Genomic DNA, 26714 nt, shown 5'->3' on the forward strand with positions numbered 1-26714 from the left:
ATACTTTTAGAATGAGAAAAATAATACGAATCCATTCTAAGCAAAATTGAAAAACTTTTATAAAACTAAAATAAAAAATATAAGTTTATTTTAAGAAACATAATTTTCGGCTTTAAAGGGTTAGCTTGAATAAAACCTGTACAAAACCTAAACAAAAGACAATGCAATGTAGCAGATATTTTTTAAACACAAGAAACAATAATGTATTTTTAACTGCATTGTTTTGAAGTTTATAAACAGACTGATGCATATTTGTTCATAATTTTTCATTCTTTACATGTTTTGTAATATCACTATATTTATTGTAGTATCTATTGTATATATTGTATGAACGTTCTCCTTTTTTTTTGGCAATTCTATTGGTTAACTTTATAGGTTAAGCTTCGCGATTCGTCAATTTTCGCAATTTGTGATTGGCTAGTTTAGTAGTTACAATTCTTAAAATAAACTTTTTATTTTTTTTATTTTTTATTACAATTTTTAAAAACTTTTTCAATTTCGCTTAGAATGGATTCATAATATTTTTCTGATTCTAAAGGTATATATGAACCCATATTTTTTATGTCTGTTTGATAAAATATTTAGGTTTAAAGTTTTTATTAAACCGAGATTAAAAAAATTTATTTTTTCAATAATTACTCAACAGAATTTTAAAAGTAAGGTGTCAAATTAAAGATCTTACTATTTTTGTTCATACTGGCCATTTTCTTCTTTTATTTTGTTGCGTTTTAGTACCTTAAAACCGACTTAATTATTTTTTTTAAAAACTTAAATTACTTAAAAAATAAGAGGTCTACAAAAAAACCGATTGCATATCTGAATTTTATGAAAAATTTTACATCTACTACTTACTAAAAGAGCCGGCTAGCTATCTTAAATAAAAAGTGAAAAAGTTGATACACCTTCTTTTAAAACATTTCCAATAATTTTATGTTTTTCAATAATATTCTTATACAGTGCATTTTTTACTTTCCATAAAATATGTAATTTCAAAACAAACTATGTTGTTTATTAGCAACTTTTAGGATCTTTAACATTAATCATAATTTTGCATAGTAAATGGACTAATATAAAAGATACTTCCAAAAGTGTTTAAACTTTACATTTTTTATTTCTTTCATGGGTTCTAATATTGTAAATACATAAAAGTAACTGGATCTATGTCTTTTTGTCTGTCTGTCTGTGTGTATAAAGCCTTGATAACCGCGAAACTGATATGGTTCTCATTTATTGTGAGGCTTATTATATGTCCAAGAGAGTTTATAAATATTTTTTGGGGATGGTATCTGCACAGTCGCAAGAAAAATGGCCCATATAAATAACATCCCCCCTCCCCCAAAGTTCAACTTAGCTCCTACCACCAACCTTCCCTTAAGTGCTCCTAGAGGCGACTAGGGGCGTAGTCGCTAGTTTTAACTAATGTCCCTTTGCAATTATTTTGTAGCATACAAAGAGAATCCGTAAAAATCGTAAATATAATCAATAGTTGACACCCATGGTAAGAAATCTGGGGCTGAAGGTCTAAATTTAAAAATACGTAAAACTAGTAAATATAATCAATAGTTGACACCCACATGGTAAGAAATCTGGTGCTAATGTTCTAGATTCTTTTTTCTTAGTGAGCTCGAGAGTGGCCAATAATAAGCAATATCCGGTCAATATACAAAGTATATAATAGCCCCTGTGAAGGGAGGAGACATTAGAGTGAAAATTTAACTAGCACCCAAGGATTTATATACTTTATTTCTTACTCGTTTCATACCACTATTGAATCTTGATTGTTTTTCGAAAATATTGGTGTTGAAACTTTACAATCGATTATTTCAATCTGCAGATTTGTTTATCATCATTGGGGATGAACATCAAATTATCGTCCACTGTCTTATCCCTAACAATAGCCGGTTACTTTTCAGTTAAGCTTTAAAATATCTTTGGGTGGTTTTAATCTACTTTCCTGACCTCCCCCGCCCTCCCCTAAAGGCTAAAGACGAAGAAAGTTTAAATAGGTTATTCTTCTATGTAATGTAAGAAAAGAGCATTCTATCAAGTAAAATATTGGAGTGCGGCCAAATTGTGAACATTTTAAGTACTTTACACACCTCTCACTCAGGATGGACAGTAATAAAATGCCAAATTTCGAAGTCGTACGCAATTATACGCAATGTTAGAAGGATGACGCCAATTTCAGATTTCAGTTTTAGCGATTTGAGAAAAATTCATCTTTATATAATAGCGAATTAGATAATCTTGCAAGCATCGCTTTTATCTTATAAAGAAAATAAGTAAAACTGATATCTGAAATTTTCGTCACCCTTACAACATTGCGTATGACTACGTACGAGTTCGACAAACGGCATTTAATTACTGTCAATCCTCATTCCGGATATTCTCTACACTTATATAATTGTAAATTCGTGTTTTATGCGTACTTTAGGTTCCAGAGCTGGATCTTTAAATCATATTGGTGGTGAACCAGATCGGGGTGCGCCAAATTTCAGCCATTTACAGCGCAGCATTTTAAAAAGGCCGCGCTGGTATTGGCTGAAATTCGGCGCACCCCGATCTAAATCACCATTAAAATGATTTAAAGATCCAGCTCAGATTATTTCCATTTAGTTGTAAATTATTATTGTTCCGAGGGATCTTAAGTGACAAGACAACAGACTATGAATTATTTTACATAGCCAATAATGATAAACAAAATTATCCCTCTCCGGTTTAAAAAAAATATTGATTGAAAGCTTTGTAGCCGACGAATAAGATGACGATATTTTTCAATTTTAGTACCAGTATCAGTGACTATCCAATGTCCTCTCCCCCCGTGGTTATTCCTAAATATTTTTTTAATATTTAATTATAAATCAAATGCTATTTCAAAGTCTAACTAACATTAATATACCTATAATAAGTTCTAAAATGTTTATCAATTTAGACTTACTAGCGGCTACATCCATGTGGGTCTTGAAGTTGGGGGGGGGGGGGGAGGGGGTGTTTAAAAATGGAGGGAGGTTCGGGATGGGGTTGATTTCTCTCGGTTCCCTTCCGACAAATCAGATACAAAACTTCCCGGAAACTCTGAAAATCTGTAAAGAAGAACCATATCGGATCAGCGGTTAGGTAGATCCTTCGGTACACAGAGAAAGACACACATCCTGTTACTTTTATATAGGGATTACAAATTAATTGTTAGTTCTACCTATTCCTACCAATCTCAAGAAATAGTTTTGTAATCCTAGCTTTTGGATATTGTTATCCTTGTATACTTTTCTATTTTCGAAGCACATATCGGAATATTTTTCAATGAATAAGTAATTGCTTCTTTTCAGTTATATCCAATTACAAAAATTTTATAAAAAAAGTGGTTCTTTCCATAACTTGTTTTATTTTAAAAAGCTAATATAGGGTCTTAGCATCAACTTAGGCATGTAAGAATTGTCCTTTAGATTTTAAACATGACATAATGATTTCTGAAACAGCTAGGTAAGAAGCGTAACAGCTCAAAGCACTGCAAGAAAACCCATTTGATGATATTTGAAAAGAAAAAAATGATATGAGACTCCTAGTTATACTATAAATTTATTTCGCAATATTGATTCCTAGGACAATCAAATACAATGTTGTAAGCGAAGTATCTCCACAATAAAGTCAAAAATATTGTAAAGTAATTTTGACATTTATACTGAATTTTCATTTAAAATATTAAATAATATCTATTTTTATCGAAATTACAATTTTAAGATTCTAAATTTTGAGACATTCTAATGGATAAGAGAAAAATTGAGTTTATAAATATAATAGTATCGTGAATATTTTATAAGAAGCCCTGTACCTCATATAATTCTATATTCTATACAAAATTTTTTAGATAATTGCAAAGGATTAAATATTATATTTTGTTAGAATTAAATAAAATTTGTTTTATTTCACATCAATTAAATATTTGCTTTTTAATTACTTTAGCTTTCTATTATAATCGTTTTATTATCTAGAAGAGTTGGGGGCTACCCCCCCCCCTCTTTCTAAATTTTTTGGCTTAAAATTCGTAATTTTTTCGCAGTAATATCTTTACAGATGTTATTCTTTCTTTCTACATTTGAAATTATTTTTAAACTTTTTTTCTTGAAATCTAAATATTTTTATTTCTCCCAGTTCTTAGTAAATACTCCAGGGATGGAGGGGACATTCGTCTTATACTAGAAACATGTTCTCATTCGTTGGCTTAAAACTTAAGAACCTCTATTAGATATTGATTGGTTCTTTCAAACTATTTTTTCTTGTACTTAAAAGTTTTTGTCTTTATTATATACAACATTTTTGTAATAGTTATTTAACCCTTTAGACAGATGATTTACAACAACCACCCAAGTTTTGACCATTTTGACCGCCTGTATTGTTATCAAACTAATTTCCCCCCAAAAAAACTCATTCATTTCTGGACAATGCACGAAGATACTGCTAAATTTTTTTGTGAAAAAATGTATATAAATAACCATGTAAGTTGTTTTATTTTATAGAAATTTTTTATTACATATTTTAAATTTACATAGTCCTTTTGTAACTACGCTTTTTGATGATATAATTGTCCTTGTTGCTTTAAACTGTGACCATTTTGCTTAAATGATTTGTTATGTTATTGTGTATATAAACATTTCTTATACTTTTTTGTCAAAAAAATTTAATATTTTTTTTAGATCCTGATGATGTTTATGCCAATAAACGAAAATATTCGGTACCTGATGTGTTGATTTTTCCTTGTTGGGGAATAGAATAGTTGGTGCGAGTCCTTTTCATGAATATATTGTTTATAATTTCAACCAATAATTTTAATCTACAGAAGGTGTAAATTAGTTTATCATCATTGAAGATGTACATAACTTTATTGTCAATAAACTTTTCCCTTAAGATCCGTGAACTGCTCTGGCTTCAAACAATAGAACAGCTAAGTCATGAAAATTTATCAAACTCTTTTAAATAATGGATCTGAAGGGATGAGGCAATGAGCGATAAATTGATGTATACCCTCAATTACAATAAACAATACTGCCTCTTCTGAATATTGAAAGTATTGATGAAAAGTTTAGACAGTTTATACCACCCAATAAAGTTTCATAGAAGTAGATAAAGTTTCCAATTGACAGTTAAAGTTTTAAGAACTTTCGATACCAGTGTAATTTACATTTCATTGTTCCCTCCCCCTCTCCCCTTGATGCACAGTTACACTGTTCCAGTGGTGTGCACAGGTTTTTAGAAGATGAATGTTAACCTTGAGGGGTTGAAAAAAGGGTTTAAACAGGCCTTACTTACATCAATTTTAAGGTCAGCTGAATTTGATTTTCCGATTGTGTACGTATCACCCTCATCCTATCTCAATGTTAACTACTAGCTAAAAAAACTTAAATCTTTAAAAAAAAATCAAAATTTGAAAAAATTAAATTTTGAATGTATACTGTATAAATCGCTTTGTTTTCACAAATTAACTTACTTATATAGTATAAGCTGAAAATAGCTTTTGCAATAGTTGGGTTATCTGTAGTACATCTTCGGAATTTAGGGGAAAATGTGTAATCAATATTCAGTTGATCAATTTTAAGGTAGATGTTGACCCTCCCCTCTCCACCTTATTCCTTGTCTCTTATTCTTTTTGTTTAGTTTTTTTAATGAAATTTATCATTTATCAGAATTTAGCAATAAGTCGAGGTTTGTACATAAGTTAAAAATAACTTTTTTTTGAAGAAAATTATAGTTTACTGTGTGTATATACAGCAATTTGTATATATAAAATTAACATAATTTTCATGTTTCTTTTTTGTAACAATTTTTATAGAACCATACAGGACCGGTTTTATCCTACGGAAGCAAATTACGGGGCTGTTACCCAAAGTTTTAAAACACCTTCTTAGATTCGATGGAATAAAAACTTTGAATACTTTAGATCTTTAAAGTTAGCAGAATCCAAACCTTTAAATCAATTATTTTAAATCTACAGAAGTAATTTTGTTTATCATAATTTGGGATGTAACTTAATTTATCGTACATTTTCTTATCCCTTAAGATCCTAGCCAACAAAATATCTATGTATATGAGTAATTCATAAGGAAAGATTATGTAGAACTTATGAAAATCCCAAGAAGACTTTTTATGATAATATTACAGTTAAACAATATCATATTGACTTAAGTATTTCTACTGTGATCCTAAACTATGAAATATCATTAAAAACCCGTTAAAATAAATATTTTATATTTGATATTTTCGTGACTGTTACAAGTTTAGCAAAATATTAAACGAACAATTTCCTATTTTTTAATTTTGAACCAATTATCCCGCAACTATCCCCCTATTATAAAGAATAAAAAAAACTTAAAAAGAAAAATTTCGTTTAGCGAATCTGTTTATAATTAGGGTAGCGTAGAAACTCTATAATCATTATAAAAAGGTTGGTAGAGATTTTTAAAATTTGGTGAATACATGAAGAATGTTAACATATTTAATCCCTAAAAATTTCAGCTTTCTATCTCTTATAGGAGCCGAGAAAATCACGGTTCCCCCTTTCTGTCTCAGACGGACGGTCGGACATTTTGAATTATAGAGTAGTTTCGCTACTAAAAACAAAAACGGTCCTAAAATGTTTCAAATTAAATCCAATGAAAAATTTTTACTTTTGTATGATTTTACTGTTACAAAATAAGTGTACTATAAAAATTTTATATTTGATTTGTTATAAAGAAAAGTAGATATCATATGCTAAGACGTATTAAGTTGTGTGTGACAACTAAAATTTCGTAAATGGCAAGTCCAGGGTTGGTTTTAAGCTAAGAGAGAAGTCACTTATAACACTTATAGAGTAGCTACACTCATTAAAATTCGGAGATCTTAAGGGATAAGACAATGGACGATAAATTGATATATATTTTGGATGATGATAATAAAATTATGCCATGCGTAGAGGTAAATTATTAAATAAAAAGTTTAGAGACTTAACCAATCAAATACCAATAGAAGTACCAAAGTTTTGAACCAACAAATAAGAAAACGTGGATATTAAACTTTGGGTATCAGTGCAATTTACAGTCCAATGTCCCCTCTCTTCTTGGTAAAAACTAAGTATAACCAATACTACAAAGTAATGCTCTTTTCAACGACTCTACAATCAGAAAAACAAGGATGACAACATCCATAAAAGCAAAGCTCTGAAACGATAGGACAAACGGACAACAATAACACTTGTATATAGTCAGAACTGAATAATCAGATTATAAAGCCAATTAAAGCCAAATTGTGAGTAAATTTGTTGAAGAACTTCTTGAAAATGAATAATGTTTATAGACATACTTACATTTTTAGGACTTGATTATAACGTTGCTTTGCTTATAATATTGTACTTTGTTTTCCCAGGAATCAGTATACCAAAAATCAGAACAATCGGATAATTAGATCACAAAAAAATTTGTTGTTAAAAAAGGAAAAAATCTGCATATTTAAAATGGACTTACGGATATTCTTTTAATGCTTATAGAGTTGTTACGCTTTCTAAATCGTATCTAACTACTACAGGAATCACCATGCAAAGTTTGAAATCGATAGGACAATTCTAACATGCCCAAATTAATGAAAAAGGCTATCCGTCTCGGACGTACAGACGAACCGACCCTAATTATAGAAAAGCTTTGCCTTTAAAAATATTACAAAAAGTCCCCTCAATACATAAATAAACCAAGCAAACAATCCCAGTTTTTACAAAAATAAATTACATGTGGTCTATATTTTTTTGTAGAGATTCTAAGGGATAAGACAATGGACGATTAATCCGTATTTAACCCCAAAACGTACACCTTTAGTAGATTAAAATTATTGGTTGAAAAGTTTGGTCACAGCAGTTTGTAAACAAATAATGAAGATTTAATAAAAGTACCCAAAGTCTTTTTGGTCAACTAACGAGAGATATATTTGAAAACTTTGGGTACTAGTATAATTCACAAACCTCATTAGTTGGTTTCAAAACGTTGGGTACTTTGACTAAATCTTTTTTAGTTTGTAAAATAGCAGTGTCCGAACTTTTTAACCAATAATATTACCTAAAGAAAGGGTAATTTTTTCTTTATGATTTGGGATGTACATAAATAACTGTTCAATGTATCATAGTATTTCATTAGTCTTAAATATACACAAATGACTATAAAAGACTTAGGAAACACTAACGACTAGGCTAGCCTCTGAATTTTAGAGAATTTGTACTATTCTTTATATGTTTTTATTTTTGGAGTAGTTTGGTTGAATTCAGAATGTGAAAATAATATTTAAAAACTTGACAGCAGAAATAAATATCTTTTTATCAAGTAAACTATATATCTTCTCCGAGCAAATAGAGAAATATTTTTAAAAGTGAGGCTTGTTCAGTGTTGCTAATATGCGCAGATAATCTGTAGCTTTAAGGATTGTGTGTGTCTGTCTGTCTAAACCGAAGGATCCTGCCAACTGTTGAACCAATATCGTTATCCTTTGCAAGTATCTTCTTATTTTGCTTGTATCCCCCAAAAATATTTTTCAAATTTTCTTTTAAAAACTTAAATTGAAAATGGGAAGGCGACTCACCCCCGCCCCCCCCCCCCAACTCAAGATCCCCTATAGGCCTCTAGGGGCGTAGTCGAAAGTACTTTTAATAGTATTTTAGTTTTACCTCTGTAATTGCTTATTTAAAATCTTGTTCGTTTAAAAGCTAACCCATCCTTAATTGCCCCTTTAGCATTCTACATGTTTCTACTATCATCAAAAAAACATTTATGAGGCTAAAGAAGGCACCGATATGCGTACCCTTTACTGATTTTGATTCACTAACAATAAACATTGTTGTCCTTGTTTACTCCTCACTCAATTTTAGAATTAACAAGTTTTCGGGGGTAAAAACTATTTTATACTATGTTTTTTGTTTTTGTTTTGAATGTAAATATTTTTTGAAAATGCCAAAAAATATATTTAATCAAAAGAAAAAGAAATTTTACATTAATTATTTTATTTGTAATAAGAGTTGGTTGTCCGTTGGGTGTTCCTATGCAATAGACAGGAACTAGAGGTTTGATCTCGTCCCAACAAGTTAATAACAATAATTTCGGTCCCTAATTATAAAAGCCAACAAAAAAACATGAGATACATTATTTATACTTTTGGATAAATGTGTTGTGTATGTTTCCAACAATGATAAATCCTCACAGTTCCAACACAAAAAGTGTCTTACTTTGGAATTAGCTTTCCTTACACAGTTAGATCCGCTAACATAGTACTGATTACTACTGGGATCTTATGCAACGGCCATACCAAGATAAATGTGTAGTGTTGTATGTTTCCAAAATGAGCTAGCCCCTTATAATGTATTGCTGATTACTAATGGGTTCTTATGCAACGGCCATACCATTATAAATTTGTTGTTTCTTTCTGGTCTGCAATTTAAGATAGATTGATTTTTGTAAAGATTTCCTTTGAAATAAAAGTCCAGTATATAATTTAAATTGTCTTGCCGTACTGACAAACATATAATATCTATATGAAAAATTTTATTTACTTAGCTACTATCTTAGATAGACGTCTGAATTCATTGGTAGTAAACATTTATATGTGAATGGCTCTAACTATAAGATACCTTTGTTCATACGCATTACATTTACAACAATTTTCTCAAGCAGGGAGGGCACATTAGACTGCAAATTATACTGGTAACCAAATGTAAAAGAAAATCTATTTAATCATTTGTTGGCTTAAAACTTTGAATACTTTCACTAAATCTTAATTCGTTGTAGTATCAATCATTATTTTAATCTACAGTAGGGGTAATAACAAACTTGAGGATGTACATACATCAATTTATCGTATATTGTCGTATCCACTAAGGTCCCTGATAATTTTATTTCTCAACAATAAAAATGGCATTGAAAGAAATACATTTTGTGAAATCCGATTGTTAGATTGTGTTTTATTTTTCACAATTTATGTATGTGGAATGTTTTTTGCTTTAATCTGTTAAAATTTAATTTCTTTTTTTACATCAAGTGGCGCCGCCCCTAGAGGTCGCTTTTGCTAAATTATTCCCCACCAAAACCCCTAATAAATATTCACATTCATTTAACATATGTATATTATATATATTTACAGAATTAAACGGGGAAAATATTTAAAGCAATGAATAAAAAGGCAGGAAGGATAATAGGATTGGCAAATTCGTTTCGAATGTAAATTTCAATTCTATTAAATTTTGATTGGTTGGTTTACTATGGTGCCTAAGCTTGTCAACCCTTAATTTAAATCTAAACCTATAAGAACCTTTTAAATGCTACTGTAATACGATGAAACCCGCAACCTTGTTTTTTTTCCATGACCCTAAAGTCCAATGTCCACTACCTCCCTGGAATTCTGACATTTTCACTTTTGATTTCAACTTGGAGTTATTGTTAAATATTTACTCAAAATTATCCCAGGGTTATAGGGATAGGTCAGTGGATGATATATTTAATCTTTCTTCTAATTCTCCTGCCTATAACTGTGGTGTCTTAACTTAGTAGCAAGCGAGATTACCCAGTGCCCAGCCTATCATAATCCTATTATATAAAGTAATAAGCTTTTTTGTCTGTAGCGAAGGATCTTGCTAAGAGCTGAATCGATATGGTTCTCCTTTACAATTAAGCCACACATAGGTCCAGGGAAGGTTTTTAACTATTTTAGGGAAGTGTATCTCCCATATTGATTGCCCCTAGAGGCTTCTAGGGGCGTAGCCGCTAGTCTGACATATAGTAATAAAAAAAACATCAACAATTTATTTCAAATTAAGGTGAGGGTTTCTGTGATCAACAAGGCACTTTGGGGGAAATGTAAACTATTCAACCAACAATTTTTAATTACAGAGGGTATAATTTTGCTAATCACCATTTGGAATGTAAATCGTGTTCCTTCATATTCCTGAGATTCATTGAAAAGGTTGACAAATACAATATGATTTTGAATCAAATTTTCAAGTTTACCTAAAACTTAAATTTTGTGATTTTAATGATATTTGTATTTCTAAATTTAGCTGTTTACTTTTTATTTTATAAGTGAAGGGGGTGTGTAGAGGGCACCCCATTAATCTCAACTTCCCCCTGATGCCCACGACTAGAAAATCTCTGTAAACGCGCCTGTTTCTAATATTGATGATATCATATCTTAAAAACTAAGATCTTAAAAGCAAATAAACTTAAAACTTAAGACTCGCCATGTGTAAAGAGAAATTATAGGATTAAAACCAGTTTTGTTAGCCCCAGAGAAGTCGAAGGACTGGGCCTCCAAAACTGGTTCTAATTTTATAGTTTTTTTTTAATATTTGTGAACTTTGCTGCAATTCGTGTGTATGACTTTTCAGAATGACTAAGAACCGGTTCTAATCCGCCGGATATAAAACGGTTTCGAAGCCATACTGGAAAAAGGATTATTGTTCATTCGTGAATATAAACACCATGAAAAGCTAAAAAATGATAAGCAAATGTCATACAGACAGACCGACCGACCTACATCCTTTTACTTTGACAGATATATATTAAACTACTACGTAAAACAATTAGAAATTATTTCTATTTATTGAACATATGAACAATCGCCAAAATACTCAAAATTTCACATAAATAAAAAAATCACTTTGGAGACCGTTGTTTTCGATGTCCTTAGGGTCATGCAAATTACGAAAAAGCATGAGTGCTATGTTTTCTTTATAAAAATCTAAATTCTAGATATAAAGTAAATATCAACCTATCCAAGAAATATGCACTGAAATGCGCCAAAAGTTTCCTATTGCTAATTATTGGTTTATTTTTGGAGTGTAATACATTGTGAATACAATACACAATACATCTAAGAATAAACGAATATAAGGCTGGCTCAAATAAAGAAATTTTTGGCAATATTCAGATACAATTTATTAAGGGGAAGGGTACGTTGTATATTAAAAATACGTTGTATGTATAATTTCTTTGCTCAAAAACTTGGTTAACTTTTTAAAGACATTTTTTTAAAACAACTTACAGATAACCTTTGACTGAAAAAATATATATTAGTTAATTTGTCCTATGATAAAGTTTCCATTGAGTTGTTTTTTGTTCAGGAAGTAGCAAATGAAATAAAACGTTTTTTACTTATTATTTCAAATTTCACCTTTTAAGGTATTTTTATTCTAACTCAATAATATCAAAATTTGATTTATTTGGCAATAGTAATTTTTTTGACCACTCTAACACAGAGAAAATACATAGCATTACCCAGGCGGGCACACACACACACACACACAAATAAACTCACACACACACAATACCCACACACTGTGATAATTTTGATTAATCCTGTAGTTAGGTTTTCCCTGGGGAATAATGTAGTACCCTCTAGAGACCATACTATATAGGCCCAACCATCTGCCTCCTCAGTTATCTATCCATCTATCTACTAGAGTGGCTACGCCCCTAGAGACCATACTATATAGGCCCAACCATCTGCCTCCTCAGTTATCTATCTATCTATCTACTAGAGTGGCTACGCCTCTAGAGACCATACTATATAGGCCCAACCATCTGCCTCCTCAGTTATCTATCTATCTATCTACTAGAGTGGCTTCGCCTCTAGAGACCATACTATATAGGCCCAACCATCTGCCTCCTCAGTTATCTATCTATCTATCTACTAGAGTGGCTTCGCCTCTAGAGACCATACTATATAGGCCCAACCATCTGCCTCCTCAGTTATCTATCTATCTATCTACTAGAGTGGCTACGCCTCTAGAGACCATACTATATAGGCCCAACCATCTGCCTCCTCAGTTATCTATCTATCTATCTATCTACTAGAGTGGCTACGCCCCTAGAGACCATACTATATAGGCCCAACCATCTTCCCCCTGAGTTATCTATCTATCTATCTAATAGAGTGGCTACGCCCCTAGAGACCTCTAGAGGCACTTCATTTGGTAAAACGCCCCTTTTCTTTCATTTTTGTTTTAAAAATAAATTATCAATATTTTCTTACGGGAGGATATTTTTTTAGGTTCGATTTATCTTGTAAGGGTGATAGTATTCTCCCCAAAAATAGTTGTAAGCTTTCCCATGACATATGAAACGCTTCACGGAAAAAGAAAACCACAGAAAGCCAAACAGACATCATGTTACTATTATTTAAGCCTATACAGTATACATAGTACATCAATACATCTTTCTATCTATATCTATCTATGTATGTAAAGACAGGGATTTAAAGGGATAAGACAATGGCTGATAAATTGATGTACACCCCCAATGATGATACACAAAATTTCTCCTTATGTAGATTAAGATCAATCAACATAATGAACCAGCCAATCAAAATTCACTAAAGTCCCCAAAGTTGTTAGGCTAACGAATAAAAATGCCATATTATAAAACTTTGGGGATTAGTATAATAAACAGCCCAATGTCCCTTCTCTCTCTCTCTGATGTATAGAGCATATGAATTTGATGTATTCAAGAATGTTAAAACCCACTTCCTTAATCTTTCACATCCTTTGCTTACAGCTTCACCACCTTGACCATTCAAAATAAATAAATTCATAAATATATGAATTTCTAAAAGCGAGGCTTTTCTATTAATTAAGGCCACCCCGTCCGTCTGTTAGTCCATACGGATAGCTCTTTCGTTGATTTAGGCATGTTAGAATTATCCTATTGATTTCCAACTAGAAATGATGATTCCTGTTAGTACGATTTCAGAAGCGTAGAAACAATTTATTATTTTAAATTATCAAACAATAATTTAAATCTACAGAAGAGGTAAATCTGTTTATCATTATTGGGGATACACATAATTTTATCGGCTTCTTTGTCTTATTTTATTCCTTAAGATCACTAAAATCTGAAGATCTGTTGAAATGAACAAAAATCTCATAAATATAATCAAAGATATTTTTAAAAATTACATTTTCTTATGAAAACTAATAAATACTAATTTTCTTATGATTGTTAAAAGCGAAGCTTTTCTATAATTAGGGCCGGTCCGTCCGTACGTCCGTCCGTAACGGATAGCTTTTTTCGCTAATTTAGGCATGTTAGAATTGTCCTATTGATTTCAAACTTTGCATGGTGACACCAGCTTAATTTACAGTCCAATGTCCCCTCCCTCCCTGGCTGCAACCCTCTCTTGGGAATTGTGTACAGTAATAATGGATGTAGATAATAATTATGACACACGACTTTAATAAAGAAAGTCATTGTTATATTTTATAGTCCACTCAGTCTCCCTCTCACCAACAAATAGAGATAACATAGAGGCATACTCTGTAAATCAGCCAATAGAAAAACAGTGGAGGAATAAACTGGTCATACTATTGGTAAGAAAGTGTACACATTTTGGTGAATAAGGGCTGTTATTGTTTCATTTAATTCGCATAATGCTAATCGTTATTTCTCGCATCGTATCATAAACATGTAATACGATGCTAGACATAGCTTTTTTCGTATGGATGAGAACCGGTTCCTATCCACCGGATTCGAATGGATACGAGAATAGTTATTTCTCGTATCGTATTATAAACGGCTTTCCGCGGATATAGAATGTACAATTATAAGATTAAAACTAGTTTTTTTAGCCCCGAGGTGCCGGAGGCACCGGCTAAAAAACTGGTTTAGATCTTATGATTGTACATTTTTATATTCGTAGAAAGCTAGATATAATACGGTGCTAGACATAGTTTTTTCGTATGGATGAGAACCGGTTCCTATCCACCGGATTCGAATGAATACGAAAAAATAGTTTATTAGTTACATTAATAAGGAAAAAGCTTTGATAGTTTGAATTTATCATGTAAAAAATCCTCCGCTCATGTAATATTGCAAATCATAATATATGAGTTAGCTATGAATAGTTGAACATATTAGAATCGTGTATAACTAGCGATTTGGCTGCAGCCTATTTCTTCCCTGATTTCCGAAGTTGTACAGCAGATAACCAAAATATTGCAAAATTTATTTTTAGCTACTCCAATCAAAGGGAAAAGCGATATAATGTATAAACGATTTATACATTATGAATTCAATATTTTAATTTTTCAAATTTTGATTTATTTTGAAAGTTTTAACTATTTTAGCTAGAAGTAAATATTAAGATTAAAATATAATGGATGAGGAAATTATGTACACAATCGGAAACTCAAATTCAGCTGATTTATTATATTTGTTTAGAGAACCACAGGATAGGTTCATGTTGAACACAAAAACCTAACTCTTACGATAGTGGACAAAATAATGCCATGGTCGTAGCGGTTATGCGTCTTGCGTCAGGTTGAAAGGGTGACGCAAATTTCAGACCCCAGATTTGGCGATTTGAGAAAAAATTTTCTTTACATTATAACGAATTAGATAATCTAGCAAGCATCGCCTTTATCTTATAGAGAAAAATAGTAAATCAATTAGCGAAAACAGAGATCTGAAATTTGCGTCACCCTTCCAATATGACGCAAGACACATGACTGCTACGACCGTAGCATTATTTGGTACCCTATCGACTCATAAAAACGGTGGTTTCCACCAAGATGCCTGATCGAGCAGAGAACAGCTCCCCCTCATCATATTTCAAAATTGATTTTTAAAATTTTAAGTTACTTTTTATGGTGTTAATTATTTCCTTAGGCTATATTAGGTTAGGCTGTGTTGGGTTGTATGTAGCCCTATAGGGTTAGGGCATCGTGGTTAGGGTCCCCTGCATTGGTTAGGCATCAGGAAAAAAAAACTAGATCCCCCCTCTATATTATATTATATAACCATATCCTATGGTTCATTAATAATATTTTTATGTATTAACAACTAATAACTAACCACTTAATGGAATGGTACAATTTGTAGTAAAAAAAGAAATTAGTACTAAATTTTAAATTACACCAGGAATCAGGTATATATCATGATAAATAAAATTACCCCTTCTGTATATGTAAATTATGGTAGAGAAGATTAAACATTGCTAATTTGTACCAAGCAATACAGATGCAGACCATTAAAAATTGTTTTCTTGAAAAGTTAAATCTAAACCGTAAATGGAAAAAAAACTAAAAAAAATTGTAGTTTTTAATAGATATGTTTCAGATATATATCATGTTCAATAAAATTACCCCTTCTGTAGATGTAAATTATGGTAGAAAAGAATAAACATTGCTAATTTGTATCAAGCAATACAGATACAGACCATTAAAAATTTACAGTCCAATGTTTCCTACCTTCCTGCAAATACCAGGAAAGAGAGGAAGGTAAATTTAGTAATAAAAAAATTGTTTTCTTGAAAAGTTAAATCTAAACCGTAAATGGAAAACAAACTAAAAAAACTGTAGTTTTCAATAGATATGTTTCAGATATATATCATGTTAAATAAAATTACCCCTTCTGTAGATGTTAATTATGGTAGAAAAGAATAAGCATTGTTAATTTGTATCAAGGAGGCAGATTTAATAAAAAAAATGCTTATGTTTTAAGTGTCAACCAATTACATTTTAGCAAAACTTTGGGTTTAATTTATTAAAGTAACAAAAAAATTGCTTCAAAATTAAATTTTTTTAACAAAAGACTTTTAAAAGATAAATCTACACTGCAACAAAAGAAATATTATACAACTGTAGTTTTCAAAAGTCAAGATATGTTATTGTACAATAAGTAATAATTAGTCAAATTTGTAATGATTTTAAATTCATCGCTTGTTAAAATATGATCTACAAAATATCTTTCCACTTTGCACCTGGTATTCAGCACAAAAATTTCAATAAAATTCATGTTCAATTCAGCAAGGCATTCTTCATATACACTTACACGAATGCACAATATATTACAAAGTTCCAAGATTCCTACAACATCTTCTCCTTTTCAAATAAATTCTATGAAAGGATAAAAGCGCAATAGAAAAAGAATAGTTTTCCTTATGCCAAAAGATTATGTGTCAAATGTATAATTATCAAATAAAATTGATTTAAATTCTTATATTAGGTTAATTTGGTAATTATCCTTGGCAAATTTTAAAATTAAGATATTTTAAAGCATTATAGTTTTATAAAAAAAAAACTAAACATCAAACAATTGAAAAAAGTAAAATTGAAAAAAATAATCAATTACTTTTTTATAATCAATAAATTGCACTTTTGCCTATAAAATTGTATTTCTAACATATATTGAAAATCCAAAAATAAATCTCACCCCTTTTAAGAGTCTGCTCTCTCTCTCTCTTCTCTCATTTAATTATGCCTTCTCTATCTGCCTTGTAAAGCTATTGAACCCCCCCCCCCCCCCAATTCTATCTTGACTCACACACAAACCCCTCCCTACAACTTACCCCCTCCCCCCCTATAAGATGCAAACCCTTTCGATGCAAATTTTGCCCAAGGCCAAAGATAAATTCTAGTCAAATTGAAGACCACATTTCTCTGGCCGACAGAAGTACAAAAATCTAACAAAATTTACTTTCAACTGTTCTAGATATTTAAAAGCGATAGCCTGATATCTAGTTGCCGAATGTGTACGCAGTTTCCTGGGTGTTTCCTCATCCTCGCTCAATATTTACTACTAGCTACAAATCTTCAAACTTCCCTTAAAAAAATCAAAATTTGAATGTGTAAACGATTTATACAATATACATTATAAATTTGAATTTTTTAAATTTTGATTTTTTTTTTTTGAAGTTTGAAGCTTTTTTAGCTAGTAGTAAATATTGAGCTAGGATGAGGAAACACTCAGGAAACTGCGTACACATTCGGCAACTAGATATCAGGCTATCTTAAAAGCTTTGCAAATGAAGAAATATGAAAATCACGCCGTAGAGGGTCATTATTTTATAAAAAGTATCTTAATGGATAAGGCAATGGACGATAAATTGATGTACACTCCCAATTTTAGTAAACAAAATTACACCTTCAGTAGATTTGAATTATTCCTGATAAAATTGGACACCAACCAATCAAGATGCAACAAAAGTCTCCAAAGTTTTGAAGTCAACTGTGTTAATAAAACTTTGGGTACCAAGATAATTTACAGTCTAATCATTCCTCCATCCCTTATCATTATAGAGTCCTAAATAGACAAAAACAAGTGCACATACAAACATCCTACTACTCTACTAGGATAAAATTGATCGCATAATTGTCTTGTTTTTGTAAAAGTTTTCACACATTCTCTGGAGTTATAGCCAAGCTTATTTACATAACCTATACTTATACATGCGATATAGTAAAGGATGAAGAGAAATTAGCCAATGACGGATGGCAGAAAAGTTAGAGGCAATCTGGCCTTTGATTTAGTCGCCGTATCAAATAATTCTAAAATAAAAAGTTATTCTTTTGAAATAATTTAATAATCTTAACGGATTAGAGTAAAACACTAGAGGGAGAAAGGGTTAAGTAACTGTATCTCCCCATGGCAACCCCCTTGTGCAACCTTTCTATTGGGTCATTGAAAATCAACCAATGGTGTCGCTTATATTAACACAGCCAAGTAGCAGAAAATAATTTAGAAGCAGACGAAAGAGGTCTTTGAAAAAGGAAGGAAGGTAGTTGTCTGCATATACATCTATACTATAGATCTGTTCTTAAGGGTAAGACAATTGCCGATATATTGATATGCATTCCAAATGATTTATGTTTTGGTTGAAACATTTGGGCACTGCTAAAAATAAAATTCAATAAAAGTACCCAAAGTTTTTGTGCAAAGGTCTTCATAAAACTTTGGGAACATTAAAATCTAATATCAGCTTCCGATTTAGTTTTACTAAAAAAAATTAAGAAAAACTTGGAATTTTAGAATATATTTAAAATATTTATAGAGAAGCTCGACTCTTAGAGAAAAAAAGAATCTTTGTCAGCAAATCACAATTTGAAAAATGACCAAAGGATTTTTTTCTATCATGTGGCATGGAGGAAGAAAACGTTGAAAATAAAAATATATACTAAACGCGTTCTCTCATTTGTTGCCTTTATAACTTTAGAGGTCTGTGGTGATATTCTTGGTTCTCAAATGGTTTTTAATTACATTAGGTAATAAATTTGTTTATCATAATCGGGATAGGAATATTAATTTATCATCCATTGTACCATTCCCTGTATATCTATAATACAAACTTACAAAGTAGCTTGATGTCTGTCTGCCTGTCTGTCCGTCCGTCCGTCCGTCCGTCCGTCTGAAGCTTAAGATCTCGGTAACCACTGAACCGATTGGATTCTACTCGTCAGGGTATATACCTATCGGTCCTGTGGTGGTTTTAAGCTATTTTCTTATTTTTTGCAGAAGATTTCCTTGGTCCTTTTACGAATTTCGCCTAATTTTTTTTATCACCTCTTGGGGCAAAGCCCCTAGAGGCTAGGGGCGAAGCCGCTAGTATTTATAATAGCGCAGCTAATCTATAGATAGTTAATGTAAGTACCTCTGATAGAATCGGACTGAATCGTTCTTGTCTATTGACTGTTTTGAAGAAAAAAAAGAGTTTAAAAATTTATCGTACGTTAGCTGTATTTAATGACAAGTGAAAAATTTGTTATTTATCGCATAGTATTATAGACAGCTTTACGAGGATATAAAAATGAAATTATAACATTAAAAACCAATTTTGTTAGCCCCAAGGAGCCATATGCCTTGGCTGACAAAGCTGGTTTTTATTTTATTATTCGTAAAAAAATTCTGTTATACGATGCTAAGCATAATTTTTCAGTATTGCTGAGAACCGGTTCTATTCCAGTGGATAATAATCGGTTTCAAAGCCAAACTGAAAAATCTTAATTATATTTTTATTTGAAAATTGAAGAGCATTGATTAAAATATCCATAAATTATACTTAACCCGTACAAAGTGCATTAGGGGATTTACAATTTTTCGCTGAGAGAGAAAAAATATTTTTTTTCTTCATATGCATTTCTATAAAAAGCCAGGGATCTTGCGGGGTAAGACAATGGATGATAAATTTATCTACATCCCCAATGATGATAAACAATATCACCCCACAAGTACATTAAAATTGCTAGTTGAAACATTTGGAATGAAAATTTAATAAAGATACCTAAAGTTTTTGATTCAACGAAGATTGGGTGATTATAAAACTTTGGTTACCAGTGAAATTTTCAATCCAATGTCCCCTCCCCTCCCTGGTAAAAGCTTAAAGCTAAGGAAAAATAATATTTTTGTACTTAAGAAAAGGACAATTTTATATTTAAGTAGCGCAGCAATAACAAGCTAACAATTTCAAGAATAATTTCGATAAACAGTGATAATAATGAAACACCCTCGGAGGTATATGAATAGATGAACAACCCTTTAATTTTACCAATTATAAAACAGTGTACGAACAATCAGTCCAAATTATTGGTTCGACAGTGTACACATTTTGGTATTTTCTTTATATCTTTTTTGACAACTCAACATCTGCTTTATAACTCACTTTGTACGTTTTCCCAGCAAAGTTTTTTTGTGCTTTGCTACTTATGGATGTTGTCATCCTTGTTAATGAATCTGAATATTCTTAACTGAGATGGGTTTTTGAAAGATGAATGCCGCGTTTTTTCGACATTTTTGAGACATTGATTGATTGAACGAAGACGACAGGATTTCAACAGAGTATACAGCTGAAGAATTTAAAAAATTAAAATTATTATTTTAGCTATTTATATAATGTTTGATACAGCTCTAAAAGATGCATTAATAAATATGCAGCAAAAATGGATTGAAGATAATTTGATTGTCTTCTATGAAGGCCGTTCCAACAAAAGCGAAATAATTAAATAAATAGTTGTATACTCTGTTTAAATTTCGCGAATTGAAAAAACGCGGCATTCATCTTTGAAAACCCATCTCTGGTATGATGCTAGAATGTCTAGAGGAATGCTTAGCATAATGAGTGCTAAGACTGATCAACATATTTTTAACATTTATATTTCTTCAAAACAGCAGAATATTCAAAAAGTAAATTAGAATCAAACTTTTGATTGTTATATCTAATATGCTAATATTCATAGCAATGTTATAAAATAATATTAAGTAAATGATTAGGTCATTTTTCGCGTATTTTCCTTAAATTTTGTGTTAGTGTTGAACACAGTAATAGTGTCTGACTGATTATGACGTAACAAAAAAAATTAGCCAATGAGAGGCCGTTATTGACCAATGGTAAAATGTATAGTGGCCTCTCATTGGCTAATTTTTTTTGTTACGTCATAATCAGTCAGACACTATTACTGTGTTCGTTAGTGTTTAGTCAAATGCACTTATGAAGTCAAACTGTTCTTAATTCTGACCAATATGAAATGGACAAAATTAACAACAGTTTGATTTAATACAACTTATAAAATGCTAACTCACAACTTTACGCGAAATGAATTGCACTCTTTATCATCTCTACCCCTTGTAAATGTTAATTTATTATCTCAAAAAAAAAATATCTAGGTTGGTTTTAAGATGTTAGTGTTTTTGTTCCCACTCCTTAATGAAGAATTGTTGTTCTTTTAAATCCAACAAAAACTAAAGAACCATTTTTATCAGACTATAAAACAAATCAAGTTCAACTTAAAATTATTATCGATTTTTAACCCTTCAATGTTTTAGGTTCAAAAACCTTCTATGAAAGAAAGATAATTTTGGTACAGCAGATAGCGACATCTTATTGTACAGACAAACACACATCCTGGCTCTTTTTTATTTAAAAATCCACTGAACGATAGGAACACCCATGTTTTGTATCTGTGTAAGTTAATGATCCCAATCACCATATACATATTTTCTAAGGGATCTAAAGGGATATGAAAATGGACTACAAAGTGATATACATCCCCCATAATGGTAAACAAAATGATTTCTTCTGTAAACTTAGGATTAATAGCTGGAAATTTTAAAGATTTAATTAAGGTATCCAAAGTTATTAAGGCAAACAAACTTTTAAAAAAGTTTAGATATCAATGTATTTTACAGTCCAATGTCCCCTCCCTCCCTGAAAAAAATATACAGTGATTTTATGGATATACATAGGAGAGGGAAATAATAACAGTACCAAAACTTTCAAAGTAATATTTGTTGAATTTAAAACTTTGGTTACTGATGTCCCACCCTAATTGTACATGATAATTTTTTCAAATTAAATGCTTTGTTTAATTCAAACTGACACAAAATGATAGAAAATCCAAATTACACAAAAATTAAATCAAAAATCAGTAAATTTGACCAATTATAATATAGTGTAGGAACAAACCGGCCATATTATTGAAAAGAACATGTCACGAAAGGGCTGTTATTTTTTCCATCTTATTTATTAACATTCAGTCAGCAGAGAGAGAGGGGACAATGGGCTGTCAATTACACTGGTCTCTAAAGTTTTATGATAATGTTTTCTTATTCATTGGCTTGACAACTATGGGTACTTTACTGTATTTTGATTGGTCGGCTTATTAAGTTGAGTTTTAATCGTTTCAATCACTCATTATAATCTACAGAAGGGGTAATTTTGTTTGGTTAATGTCTTATCCCTTTAGATCCCTTGCTGTAAACAATTAAATTTATTTGGATATATATAAGTAAGTAACTTTCGGAAATAATTTCGTCGCTAGTATTATGGAAATGTCATAATGACAAATGTAATTTATGACAAACGCACTTTTATGACAAATGTACCTTTGCGACAAACGTAACTTTATGACAAATGTACCTTTATGACAGGCGTACCTTTATTACAAATATTTTTATGACAAGTGTACTTTTATGACATATGTTTTATGACAAACGTACCTTTATGACAAATTTATTTATGGCAAATATTTTTATGATTAATGTACTTATGACAAATATTTTTATTACAAATGTACCTTTACGACAAACGTACCTTTATGACAAATGTATTTATGACAAGTGTTTTTATGACAAAAATTACTGAGCCATTGGAATGGAACATATTTGAAGAAATATAAACAACACTCTTCGTCTGCTAAAAATTCCTTGTTAAGTTGGACGGATTACTGTTTTTGAAAACCAATCTGGGGTAATAAATCTAATGCAAGAACTTTCTTGGCGTATACATATCAACAAAGAAACATATATATGACAGTACACATTTTTTGTTTAATTAGGAAAAGAAAAGTAATTTTTTTACGTGAAAAAAAATCCATAAGTAGCTAATATCTTTGTTAAATGCGAAGCTTTTCTAAAATAAGAGTCGGTCCGTCCATCCCTAACGGTTTGGGCTTTTTGTTAATTTAGACTGGTTAGAATTATCGGGTATAGTCCCTTTCGTAACATCGCACCTTATGGGGCGATTCTTCGTATTTTTCACAGTAGCTTTTCTCCTATTTCTAGCCCCTGCTGGGGGCTCTAACCTTGCGGGGCAAATTACCTAACTCTGTGGGGCAATCACCTAACCTAATATAACCTAACCTAACCTAAAATAACCTATAAAAAGCCATTTTAAAAATACGACCCATCGCCCCTTATGGGGCGATGTAACGAAAGGGACTATTCCCGAATTATCCTATCGTTTTCAAACTTCTTATGACAGGTAGGAACGATTTAGAAGACGTAGCAACTCTATAATCGTTACCAGTCCTACGTTCATTTAAAACATGTTGATTTTTAACGTTTTTGACTTAACAATTTTTAATGTGATTCAATTATCCTACTCATCTGATTTTTTGAATATTTATTCTTATTACTACAAGGTACAATTTTATAAGCGAAGCATCTCTATAATCAAGTCCTAAAAACGTTAGTATGTCCTTAAACAGCATCCTCTATTTAATCAGTTTTACAAAAAAAACTTACTTGCAATTTTGTTTAGGTTTTTATACACTTTTATTCTGCTTATTTAGTTCTGACACTCTGCAAGTGTTACTGTTCGTTTGTCCATCAATTTTAGATGTTGTCATCCTTGATTGTTTGTTTAATTCATTATTATTCTACCTATATAGGGCCGTTAAGGAGAATATATTATCCATAAAATTTATAAATTATCCACCAATATTAAATATTTATTTTCTATAATGTCTTTTTAAAAGCGAAGCTTTTCTCTAACAAGTGTTGGTCCGTATGTACAGTCGTCCTTAGCGGATATTTCATCAAATTGTGCATGTTAAAATTGTTATATCAATTTCAAACTTAGCATGGAGATTCCTATGATATATCTAACTATTACATCAAACCAAGTTTAAAATCAATAGGATTTTTAACATGCCCCAAATTAACAATAAGAGCCATTCGTTAAAAAAGAACCATCTGAAAGACGGAGAACCCGTAATTACAGAATAGTTTTGCTATTATTGTGCTGTTTATCCTTCATACAGAGATTTAAAGGAATCAGACCATATGCATTAAATTGATGCGCATCCCCTTGATGATGAATCAAGTAAACCCACCTGCAGATCAAAATAATGTTTGAACACTACTAGTTTGAAAATAACTAATAATCAAAAGTTTTTCAGTCAAAATTCTTATAAAACTTTAGGTACCAATTTAATTTACCGTCCAATGTCCCCCTCCCTACTATTTGAATGATTAATATGCAAGAGTTGCGTGCTTTCAGGGAGGGAGGGGACATTGAGCTGTCCCCAAAGTTTTATAAAAACGTTTCTTATTCGTTGGATAAATAACTTTGGGGACTTTTATTACATTTCGATTGGTTGGTTTCTTCGAGTGGTTGAAGTGTCCACTAATTGTAATCCACAGAAACGGTAATTTGTGTATCATCATTTGGGATGTACATCAATTTATCGACCATTGTCTTATCCCTTTAGATCCGTGGCTACCTCCACACAATTTATCAACTCTGTGTGAATAAAGTAAGTAAAGCAGCTGTCAAGATCAGGTTAATTCCAGGGAGGGAGGGGATAGCACAATGGGCAATAAATAAATCTCCACCCTGATTATAAAAAACAAAATAAAAGAGGGAAGGGCAATTCATTTTGATATTAGAAACAAAAAGTACAAATAAAATTTACAAGGAATGATTTCTCTTTGGGAAGGGGGGACGGGAGGGGTACCCTTCATCAAAGTAAATATAATCTCGAAATTCGTTTGTCAAATATTTCTATATTATAAAATGCTCATTAGTTTTACCAAACTTTTAAATACAAAAAGTTACATAATTCAAGTGTTACCTACAATTAACTAAAAACTGTTAAACTGAAATACTTTTGCTTATTTCCATCGTGTAAATAAAATTTGAATAAAAATAATCCTACCTTGAGGACCTGGAGGTCTAGGGCCACCAGGACGAATAGGCCGTGGTGTTCCTCCGGGCGTCCGCGGCGAGCCCAACTGACCCGGAGGCCGCGGGCCACGCGGACGCATTCCCGGAGGGCCGCGCGGACTTCCCGGTCCAAACGGTGGACCGCGGGGTCGCGGCCCTCCCGGCCGCGGACTTCTCATTCCACCTGGACTGCCGTGCCGCGGTGGGCCTCCCTGTTGCTGTGGCGTTTGCGGTTGTAGCGGCGGAGCTTGTTGTGGGGCGCGGGCAACTGGTGCAGGTGCAGGCGCAGCTGCTGTGACTGCTGGCTGTGCGACTGGAGCAGGCGCCGGAGCCGGTGCTGCTGCTACGGGGGCAACTGGCCGTGGGGCGGCAGGTCGGGGTGCTGCAGGACGAGGCGCCGCTGCTCGGGGTCCCGCCGGTCCTGCGGGACGAGGCCCAGCCGGTCTTGGTGCTCCTGGCGCTGTGACAACAGGTTTAACAACTGCTGGCGGCGCTTGTGCTGCGGCTGGAGCAGCGGGGCGGGGTCCAGCAGCAGCCGCAGCTGGTGGTGCTGCGGCTGCAGGCGGGGCGACACCTGCTGCACCTGCCGCCATATTTGCTCCTGCAGAAGCTGTTTCAACAGCCGCAGACGCGGCTGTTTCAGCAACCGCTGCTGCCTGCTCGGCGGCTTTAGCCGCTGCATTAACGGCTCCACCTACAATATTCTTTGCCGCGCTAAAATTAAATCCAAAAGGCATTTTGTTTCTTTTTATATATTATACCTATATATATATGTATCTATATCTCTCGATTTATTTTCTTTTTCTTTGAAATAACTAACTAGGTAACTAAGAACTATATATATATCATAAATATATCTTTATATTTATAATTATTATAGTATAACCGTGTTATATCACATGTAATATGCTTGAGTAAACTTTATATTTTAATAACTTTTGTAATAATAATGATTATGGTTGATGGACCAGCATTATCACTGCTGATATGGACCTGCTGGTTGCCTGCTGAGGGTACCTGCCATACCTGGCATTATATAAACAAAATTATTCCTTTTGTAGAAGAAAATAATTGGTGGAAAAGTTTGGACACTGCTAGTAATCAACAAATATAGAAATTGATAATAGTACCGAAAGTTTTTGCACTAATTTATGTGAAAAAGTGTTAAGTACCAGTATAATTTGAAGTGAATTTTTTTTGTATTAAACCAATTATAATGTTTATATTCCTTGGCGGTCAGTTGAGGGCGGCCTAGTCACCTGGTGCTTTCCTAAACACAGAAAATAATCAGGTTTTTTTGTGTAAGAAAAACCAATATTCTCAACAACAAAATTGTAAGGACCCAGGACAAATTCCGTATTTTCATTCAAAAATTTTTTGTTAACTATAAAATAGCAGAAAATACATTTTCTTATATATGTACCTGGCCACACCCCCTGAAATCAGTAAATATACCTGTACAATATGAAATGAGTACTGAATATAATATTTATACCTGGCCACAC

General features: G+C 32.1%; 2 protein-coding genes across 3 annotated transcripts in view; one reads left to right on the forward strand and one right to left on the reverse strand.

Annotated features, from left to right (window-relative positions):
• LOC145306505 (uncharacterized) overlaps window positions 1-26231 on the reverse strand; it is a 35158-nt gene extending 8927 nt beyond the window's left edge. Inside the window, exon 1 of the mRNA XM_080148644.1 lies at window positions 25202-26231. Coding sequence (XP_080004770.1) covers window positions 25202-25946 — 745 coding nt within the window. The 5' untranslated portion in view covers window positions 25947-26231. The remainder of the gene's footprint in view (window positions 1-25201) is intronic.
• Window positions 1-26714, forward strand: part of LOC145306504 (uncharacterized) — a 354771-nt gene that overhangs the window by 169619 nt on the left and 158438 nt on the right. The window lies entirely within an intron of this gene.

Source organism: Acartia tonsa, chromosome 14 (genome assembly GCF_053477335.1).
Source record: "Acartia tonsa isolate MP-2025a chromosome 14, ASM5347733v1, whole genome shotgun sequence".
In the NCBI taxonomy this organism is placed as follows: Eukaryota; Metazoa; Arthropoda; class Copepoda; order Calanoida; family Acartiidae; genus Acartia; species Acartia tonsa.